Below are 9339 nucleotides of genomic sequence, written 5' to 3' on the forward strand. Positions count from 1 at the left end.
CCCTCCCACACAGCCTGGTGCAATATGGGGGGTTGGGAGGGGGGTGTATTCCTGGAGTGGTGGGGGTCCTGCTCCCAGGACCTCCATGCCCTTCGCCTCCCACCCCTGGTCCCCCCCAGGCTCTCACTGGGCTGGAGTAGGGGTAGAAACCAGGACATGGGGGCCCCAGGATTCAAGGGAGCAGGGTGGGGGGGCTGTTCCTCCATCCCCCCCTTCACTCACCCTCAACCATGGTGTCTGTCCAGGGCTGCTGAGTGCCAGTGCCTTTGCTGACTCCCAGGAGACCCCCAAGCCCCTGTGACCTCAGGGAGGGTTATGACATCACCCCCCCCCACCAGCTGCCCTCAGGCCCCTGCTCAGGGTGGGACACAGCTGTGGCCACCCTGCTCCCACAAATCCCCACAGAAGAAGCCTCAAGTCCAGTGCAAAAGTAAGCAGAGTTTATTGCTTCACCAGCAGTCCTGACCCTACAAGACCAGGGCCTTGAAGGCACCAAGGATAAGGGGACATGGAGGTCACCCCCATAGGCACTTGGGGGATGAAGGCACTCTGCTCTCCCTCCCTGGGGCAGGGGACAAGGGAGGGAGCTGGGCCTGGGGCAGGCACTAAGGTGAGGGGCAAGGTGGGGCAGGCAGGGGGGAGGAGATGCTCCTAGCACAGCTTTGGGGAAGGCAGTGGTGGTGGGGAATCCCCCCCCTCACCCCACCCCAGAAGATGCTACTTCATCTCCTGGTCCCCCAGGCACTGAGCCGAGGGGGCGAAGGGTCCCACGAGCCAGGTGAGGGGGGTGTTGTGGGCCACGTGTTCCACCAGCTCATCCATCAGCTGCCGAGCTCGGGTGGCCTGGGCACGGGCTCGGGCCAGCACCCCCCCTGTCACCTCCTGCAGGGAAGCAGCAGAGGCCAGGCCAGCCCTCAGCTCCTCCACGTTCTGCCGGACCTGTCCTGCTTTCTCCTGGATGCTGGCGGGGAGGCCCTGGAGGCTGCAGACCAAGGGCTGGCAGGAGCTCTGGAGCTGCTGTGTCAAACCCTGCAGCATGGCCAAGGCGCCCGACTCCACCTGCTGCAGGGGGGATGAGAGGGTGGGTGAGCAGCCCAAGGGGACACCGGGTGGCCCTGGGGACCCCTCTGCTCCTTTCCACTTACTTCTGGTGGCACCGGGTCCTTGCCACCACCCGGCTGCTTCTTGCTCCACTCCAGCCACATCTGCTGCAGCTTCTCCTGCCCTCCCTGCAGCCTCTGGTCCATGCCCTGCTTGAGTTGCTCCACCTGGGCAGGAGAGGTGGCAGAAGCGTGAGTGCTGTGCCCCAGCCTCAGGGTGGCACAAGGGGGGAGGTGGGGGTGGCTCCTACCAAGTCGAGGGTTCGCTGGAGCTGGGTCAGGACGTCCTGGCTGCTGCGACGGGCGCTCTGCAGCTTGCCCAGGGAGTGCTGGAGGGCTCGGTGCTGGAGCTTGGCCGAGAGCGAGCCCAGGCGCACGAAGTAGCTCTGCTGCTGCTTCTGCTGCTCGGGTTCAAAGCCCTCCACAGCCGTGGCCAGCTTGGCTGCAAGGCAGAGGAGCTGCTGAGGTGGCCCCACCACCACCAACCCCACGAAGAGCCAGCATCACCCTAGCCAGGCTCTACCCATCCCTCTCCAAGGAGCCCACCACCCCCGCCCCAAGCCCACGAGCCATCTCCAGAAGCTCAGCTCAAACTCCTCACCCAACTCCTCATCCGTCATGGGCAGGTAATGGTCCACCAGCTCCTCTGACTTATCCAGCATGGAGCTCATCCCACTGGCCACCATCTGGCCCATGCTGGAGCCCATGACGGTGCTGACACCGCTGCTCACTGCTGACTTGGTCAGCTCCACGCTGCCCTGCACGGCCCCTTTGGTCATGTCCATCACCCCCGACACCCGGCTGGTCACCACGTCCTTGGCCCCAGCCATGGTGCTGCTCAGGACATCCTTGGCCCCTGTCACCGTGGAAGTCACCAGCTGCTTGGTGTCCGAGATAAGCTGTAAGGGGAGGGGAACCTCCTGTTAAGCAATGCTTTGGGGTGGGACACCCCCCAGCCCCACATCCCCACCCTACCTGTGAAGGGGGCTGCTGCAGGATGGGCAGCTTCTCCTCCAGCTTATCCAGCCCTTTGCAGGCGTACTCGTTGGCAGTGGAAACTGAGGAGGAGACAAGAAATGGGGTTTAACATCTTGGGGCCATGCAACAGCTACAGGCAGGTTGGTTTGGAGGGGCCCCCCAGAATTCACAGGGTGCTGCCTCCCACCAGCTGCTCCTCCAATGCTTTGCAGGTGGATTTGATGGTGGTGAAAATAAGATAAGAAAATAAATGAGTTTAACACCCTGCTGCCTCACAAAAGCTCTGCTTGGGCCAGTTTTGGGGGCACCCCAGAACTCATGGGGTGCTGCCCCCTATCCACCAGCCCCTCCCACACACATCCCTTTTGGTGATAGAAACCAGGGACACAACCCCAGCTCTGTCCTTACCAGAGCTCTGCTAGGGACAGCTTTTGGGGCACCCCAAACCTCCTGGGTGCTGCTGCCCACCTCCCACCCCATCCCCACTCACTCTGGGGCTCCAGCTTGGTGAGGAGGGGCTGAGCCCCACTGACAGCCGCTGCTGTCAGGGTCTTCACCCCCTTTTCGGCAGCATCACAGACAGTCCTGACGTAGGGGTGGCTCTGCTTGGTGGAGGCGTAGGCAGTGGAGACCATGTCGTAGGCTGAGCTGACCAGGGGCAGGCTGGCCACCCGCGTCCCGATGCTCTGGGGAGAGGGAGGGGGGAGCACGAAAAGATCAGGGTCAAGTTTTGGGGAGTGACCGAGTCCCCAAATCTCACAGGGGATGGGGGGTGGGGGGCCTTTGTCTGTCCCCAACCCCCTCTTCCCGTCCGGAGACTTTGGGGTACTCTGAGGACCCTCCAAGCCCACCCAAGGGTTGGGTGACACAGTCTTGTCCTCAAGCCGGGACCCCTCCGCCCCAAGCACCCCCCATGTCCCCACTGACCTGTGGCTCCTCAGCTTTGGGCTGCGCCGTCCCGGGATCGCTGGTGGCCATGGCGGGGCTGCGGGGGGGGGGGGGGCACAGGGAATGGGGTCAGACCCTCCCATACCGCTCCCCACTCACCCCTGGGGCAAGGGGACCCCGAGTTACTCCCCACGCCTTCTCCCCAGGGCGGGGCAGCTCCCACCCGGACCCCCAAGGACAGCGAGAACGAACTCACCACGAATTCTGGACGCTGAGCTCCGGGCTAGCCCCTCTTTCCTCCCCAGCGGGTTTTATAGCCCCGGAGCCCGGCCCAGAGCGCATGTGACCAGGACCCGCCCGCCGGGGCCGGCCCGGGGCGGTCCGGGAGCACCGACGAGCGGGGAGCGGCTGAGACACCATCCCCCCACCCTGGGACTCAGACCCCCCTAGACCAGGCTGCTCTGACCCTCCCTGGAAATAGGACTGGGACTCTTCGGAACCGTGATCCCCTGCAACTGGGATCCCCCGGGTCAGGCTGAGCCGAGCCCCTCCACCAGAGCAAGATCCCCCCCCGCCCCGGGAATGGATCCCCCGGGACCTGGCGGCACCGACCCATCCCTCCCCAGGACCCGATCCCACAGCACCATGACGCACTGACCCCCCCGGACCGGGCGGTACCGACCCACCGGGGACACCCCCCACCTTCCCAGGACCGGATCCCTCGGGACCGGGTGGCACAGATCCCCCCGGGATGCGAGACCCCCCGCCCAAGGTCTCCCCGGAACCAGACCCCCCCGGACCAGACTGCACTGACCTCTCCGCCCCGGACCGGGCTGTACCAACCCCCTCCCCCACACCAGATTCCCCCTGGCACCAGATTGGGATACAGTGACCCCCCAGTATCAATCCCCACCACAGGACCAGGATGGACCCAACGCCCCCAGGCCCGAACCCCCCCAAGCCAGGCTGCACACACCCCCCCCCCAATCCCCGTGCTGCACCGACCCCCCCACAGCACGGGGCTCCCCGTGTTCCCCTTACCTGACCCAGTGCAGAAGGTCAGACTGATCCCAGTCCCGGGGTGGGGGGCAGTGGGTGGGTGCCACCCTGCTGGTGTCGGGGATCCCCCCGGCCCTGCCCCGCTGTAGCGATAACCAGGACGAAGTCCAGTGCCACACGGCCCGGGTCACAGTCCAGCCCCCCCGGGCACCCCTCGGCACCTTCTGACCTGTTCCCCCCTCACCAGCAAAACCTTCCCTGCGGAGTCTTGTGAGGAGCCCCCCCCAGACGTGGTGGCTCCACTGCTATGACTAAGGACTAAAAAATTGTTTGGGTTTTTGTTGTTTTTTTTTTCCCTTTTAATGATTTTGGAGACACCAAGACAAGAGATCCTGGGACAGAAGGTCCTGGTATTTATTCTCTGGGCTTGGGGACCCTGTGGGGAGCCCCGGGGCGGGCAGGGCTGGACAGACTCCCTGTCCTTCAGATGCCACCATCCCATCCCCAAACGCGACCCCCAGCTGCGGCATCAGGGGTCCTACTCAGGTCGCCGACTCCATTGTCACCTGATCCCTGGCGGGGCTGGGCTTGGCTGCTGTGGGTGCTCCCCAGATTGCTTGGTGGCACCAAGAGGAGGGTTCAATGTTGGCTGCAGAGCTGGGGGGCAGGGGGCACCCGGTGCGTCCCCCCGACGGTGACACAACCCTCCCACTTGGCCATGTCCACCGGGACGTCCTCCGGGTATTCCACCAGGGTGGGGGCGAAGGGTCCCACGAGCCAGGGCAGGGGCGTGTGCTGCCCCACGTACTCCAGCAGCTCCTCCACGCTCAGCTGCGCCCGCGTCACGGTCTCCCGGCTCTGCGCCAGCACCAGGTCCGACAGGTCGTGGAGGGAGCGGGCGTTGGAGAGGGAAGCCTGGACGCCCTCCACGCCGTGACGGATGTGTCCTGCTGTCTCCTGCACGCTGCTGGGGAGACTCCGGGCACCGCTGGCCAAGCGGGTGCAGGTGCTGTGGAGCTGGTGGAGAAGCCCCCGCACCATGGCCAGCGTCCGCACCTCCACCTGCGGGGCACCGGCAGCAGCTCTGGGGTGCGGTGTGACCCTGGTATGGCAGGGCTCAGCCCCACACACCTTGGTGTCCCCCATGAGCATGGCCCCCTACCCCACACCTTGCCGTCCATCATGGGCACAGCCTCCCCACTCCATACCTTGGTGTCCTCCACCAACTTGATCCCCCCACCTTATATACCTTGGTGTCCTCAACAGCCATGGTCCCTCACCCCATACCTTGGTGTCCCCCACCCTACATTGTCCTTCCAGAGCATGGGCCCTCAGCCTGTGCTTGATGTCCTCCATGGCACCCCCACCCTGTACCTCACTCTCCTCCATGGGCTCAGCATCTTGCCCATCCTGCTGGCTCCACTCCAGCCACATGTTGTGGAGATGCTGCCGGGTGCTCTGGACGTGCCCGTCTGTATCTTGCCGCCCCTGTTCGATCTGCGGGAAGGGGCAGCCCGAGGTGGGAGGAGCACCCCAGGGGTAGGGTGGGCAGCCGGGGCTGGCACCGTCCCCACCACATCCTTACCAGTTCGAAGACGCGGCGGAGCTGGGACAGGAGGTGGTGGGCGCTGTGCCGTGCCCGCCGCAGCTCGCCCAGGGAGCCCCGCAGGGCTCGGTCCCGCAGCCGGGCCGAGAGCTCGCCCACCCGCACGAAGCAGCTCTGACGCCGTCCCTGCCGCTCAGCCACTGCCACCTCTTCCACCGCTGCGGGGACAGGAGGTGACACCGGGATGAGCCACCCCAGAGCTCCACACCCCACCATCGGGCTGCGGGATGCTTGGCCACCGGCTGATGGGAAGGTGCCACCAAAAAGCCTCTGGGGTCACCTCTCGGGGTGACACGGGGATGTCCCTGCCCACCGCTGCCCCGTGCCGCGCTATAAATACCCGCGGGGGGTGGCACGGGGCTATGTTTGCTGTCTGCTTTCCAGGTGAGAGTTCAGCCACCACCGCGTCACCGTCCCCAGCGTTGGGGACAGTCCCTGCTGCCGTGCCACGCTGGCCGTGACCATCACGTGGGGCTTGGTGGTGGCCACAACCACCAGAGGGGGCTCAGTGGTGTCTTAGCGCGGCAGACACCCAAAGACCACCACGGGATGGGGTGAAGTGGGGGCACGGGGGGGGGGTTGACACCCCAAATTTGAGAGATGGGTTTGTTGGGGGGTTTTTTTGGCACTCACCCGGCTCCTCGCTCCCCTCGGGCAGGTAGGGTTCCACCATCTCCTCTGATCTGCCCAGCACAGTGTCCACCCCCGTGGCCAGCAGCCGGCCCAGGCTGGACCCAACCATGCTGCTCACGCTGCTGCTGAGCACCCAGCGTGTCCTTTCCACGCTGCCCCACACCAGCCCCACCGCCCCACGCACCGTGGAGGACACCAGCTCCCTGGTGTCTGCCACCACCTGCCAGGGGACAACAAAGGGGTGGATTTGTCCCAGCACCTCATCCAGGGATGGATGTGTATACGTGTCCCCCAAACCCCTGTCCCCCCCACCCCCAGGGCAGGCATTACCTGTGAAGGGGGCTGCTGCAGGATGGGCAGCTTCTCCTCCAGCTTATCCAGCCCTTTGCAGGCGTACTCATTAGCAGTGGAAACTGAGGAGGAGACAAGAAATGGGGTTTAACATCTTGGGGCCATGCAACAGCTACAGGCAGGTTGGTTTGGAGGGGCCCCCAGAATTCATGGGGAGCTGCTCCTCCAATGCTTTGCAGGTGGATTTGATGGTGGTGAAAATAAGATAAGAAAATAAATGAGTTTAACACCCTGCTGCCTCACAAAAGCTCTGCTTGGGCCAGTTTTGGGGGCACCCCAGAACTCATGGGGTGCTGCCCCCTATCCACCAGCCCCTCCCACACACATCCCTTTTGGTGATAGAAACCAGGGACACAACCCCAGCTCTGTCCTTACCAGAGCTCTGCTAGGGACAGCTTTTGGGGCACCCCAAACCTCCTGGGTGCTGCTGCCCACCTCCCACCCCATCCCCACTCACTCTGGGGCTCCAGCTTGGTGAGGAGGGGCTGAGCCCCACTGACAGCCACTGCTGTCAGGGTCTTCACCCCCTTTTCGGCAGCATCACAGACAGTCCTGACGTAGGGGTGGCTCTGCTTGGTGGAGGTGTAGGCAGTGCAGACTGCCCTGCAGGCACAGCTCACCAGGGCCAGGTTGGCCACCCGGCTCACCACATTCTGCTGGGGTGCAGAGGGGGAGAATGGTGAGCTGGGTCCCCCCGTGATGCCCCACACCCCCCCTCCTCGCACTCCCCCTACCTTCAGCTCCTGCCCATCATCTGCCAGGACGGTGTTTTCGGCTGACATGGTAGTGGAGGCTGCAGAGGGAGGAGGTAGATCAGGGGGTGTCACCCTGTGGACCCCCAGAGGAGCCCCAACGAGGAGAGGAGCACGTGGTGGGGATGAGTTTCCTCCCGACCCCCAGCACCCTCCTCCATAGCCCCCCCACCCCTCCGAGGGCTGAAAACCACCAGCTCATGACACGAGTGGGTGGCAGCTGCAGGTAAGTCCCTGGGGCAGTCTGGGAGGGGGCTGGGGCTGACCTCCTGCCATGGCGAGATGCGGTGGGGCTGGGTCTCCTTGTCCCGTCTTAGGTCCCTGTTTGAGGAGAGGGAAGGTTTTGTGGTGACTCAGCCAGAGGCTGGGCTGGATGGTCCTTTTGCAAGCCTCCAGTGCAGACGTGCCACTCGTCACTGTCCCCTCGGCCGGGGTAGCCCCGAGAACACCGCGCGGGGAGAGGGACACCCGGCAGTACCCCCCACCACCGCCTGTGTCCCTTGGGGTGTCCCGTCGCTCCCCGCCGGGGACAGGGCAGTGTCCCCACCCCGCTACCCCCCTGCCGGGCGCTGGACAAGTCCGGGGGGGGCTTTAGAGAGGGGACCCTAAAGGCAGGTCCTGGGCGGCAGGTCTCACCTTGGAGGGGGTCCCTGGGATGTCCCCTCGGGTGCTCCGGGGGAGCACCCACCACGGAAGGGGTGGGACATCTGAGACACCCACCACCCCTCCAGCCCCTGCCTGAAGCCGCAGGGCTCTCAGCAGCTCGGGTGGGCTCTGCCCCCGCAGCCCCCCCGGGAGGACCCAGGGACCCCCGGTGCTCGCCCTGCACCCCGCGTCCGCTTCCCACCCTCCAGCCACCGCCAAGTCCCACGGACGGTACTTACGGGAGGTGGTGGGGGGTCTGTCGCGACCCCCCCCCGATCGTGATCACGTTCCCCGGTCGCGATCCCCGCGTCCCCGCCCAGCGCTGGATTCATCCTTGGGGGGAGCCAATCAGCGAAGGGGAGGGACGCGTCCCCACCAATCAGGAGGGAGGGACGGGCCATGGGTGCCCGCCACGTGGGGACGGGGGCCCGATCCTGCCCGGGACGGCCCGGGAACACCGAGGGGACACCCCGGGTGGGGACCAGGGCTGGAGACACCGCCCTGTGACACGTGTCCCTCCCCGTGGTGTCCCCACCCCAGGTGTCCCCATCCTGGTCTGCCCTCGCCAGGTGTCCCCTCACCAAGTGACCCAGCACCAGGTGTCCCCGTGCCCAACACCTCCACACCAAACCTGTCTCTTTGCCATCTGTCCCCATGCCAAGTGTCCCCACTCCCCATGGCCCCATACCAAGTGACCCAACGCCCGGGTGTCGTCACACCAAGCATCTCCCTACCAAGTGTCCTCACACCAGGGGACAGCAGTGTCACCCTGTGCCATAGGGTGGGAGAGGGTGCTGGGCAATCACCAGCAGGGTGGGGAACCCACCGGCCTGGACAGGAACAGGCACAGGCAAGGGACACTTCCCAGGGTGACAAACAGGATAAAGTGTGCGATGGCACCACCGTGGCAGCAGCATTGGTGGCAGGATCCAGCCTGCTGGCATCGAGGTGGCCGCTGTCACTGAGGGGTTGTTCAAGCCATTGTCACCACCCTCCCAATGCCAGCTCTGCACCCCTGGCCAGGGAAATGTCCCCACCCGCATGTCCCCCCCTCCCGGACCCTCTCGGTTCTCCCCCCACCTTCCCACGTGGCTGGAGAAGCTCCTTGGGGACCTTCCTGGGGCTGTCACCCCGGGGGGCTTTTGGGGGGGCTGGGGGATTGGCCTCTCCTGCCGGTTGGGAAATCACTGCCAGCTTGCAGGGTGCCAGCAGCCGGGGCAAGCACAGGGTGCTGGTGTGTGTCCCCCCACCACGTCCCCATTCCCTGCCACCTCTGCCTCCTGGGGGACACGGCACTGCCACCCCCTCCCACCCTCACCACTTCCCCTCAGGGTGCCACAACACTGGCAGGACATGGTGCTGTACAGCACCAGGGGGGAAACTGAGG

At 65.2% G+C, this 9339-nt stretch overlaps 2 protein-coding genes across 6 annotated transcripts; both read right to left on the bottom strand.

The window, feature by feature from the left end:
* Window positions 1-418: 418 nt before the first annotated feature.
* LOC139787999 (perilipin-3-like) lies at window positions 419-4129 on the bottom strand. Of its 4 annotated transcripts, none has more exons than XM_071727465.1 (9): window positions 4008-4129; window positions 3223-3481; window positions 3006-3063; window positions 2569-2764; window positions 2076-2158; window positions 1702-1999; window positions 1352-1542; window positions 1146-1268; window positions 419-1062 (listed from the first exon to the last, which is right to left on the bottom strand). In XM_071727465.1, the coding sequence occupies exons 2-9, from the start codon at window positions 3384-3386 to the stop codon at window positions 718-720; spliced, it is 1458 nt and encodes a 485-aa protein (XP_071583566.1). In that variant the 5' UTR covers window positions 3387-3481; window positions 4008-4129; the 3' UTR covers window positions 419-717. The 4 variants fall into 4 exon arrangements, with proteins under 4 accessions (XP_071583566.1, XP_071583568.1, XP_071583570.1 ...); XM_071727467.1 differs by having other exon boundaries at window positions 3223-3475; window positions 4008-4113; XM_071727469.1 differs by lacking the exon at window positions 3223-3481 and having other exon boundaries at window positions 4008-4109.
* A 217-nt stretch (window positions 4130-4346) lies between these two features.
* LOC139787998 (perilipin-3-like) lies at window positions 4347-8368 on the bottom strand. Of its 2 annotated transcripts, none has more exons than XM_071727464.1 (9): window positions 8192-8368; window positions 7574-7628; window positions 7290-7348; window positions 7013-7208; window positions 6535-6617; window positions 6205-6424; window positions 5551-5729; window positions 5340-5462; window positions 4347-5027 (listed from the first exon to the last, which is right to left on the bottom strand). In XM_071727464.1, exons 1-9 carry the CDS (start codon window positions 8351-8353, stop codon window positions 4605-4607), a joined length of 1500 nt encoding a protein of 499 aa, XP_071583565.1. In that variant the 5' UTR covers window positions 8354-8368; the 3' UTR covers window positions 4347-4604. The 2 variants fall into 2 exon arrangements, with proteins under 2 accessions (XP_071583565.1, XP_071583564.1); XM_071727463.1 differs by having other exon boundaries at window positions 7013-7211.
* Window positions 8369-9339: the final 971 nt, after the last annotated feature.

The sequence above is a fragment of the Heliangelus exortis genome, chromosome 28, assembly GCF_036169615.1.
Source record: "Heliangelus exortis chromosome 28, bHelExo1.hap1, whole genome shotgun sequence".
Classification (NCBI taxonomy): Eukaryota; Metazoa; Chordata; class Aves; order Apodiformes; family Trochilidae; genus Heliangelus; species Heliangelus exortis.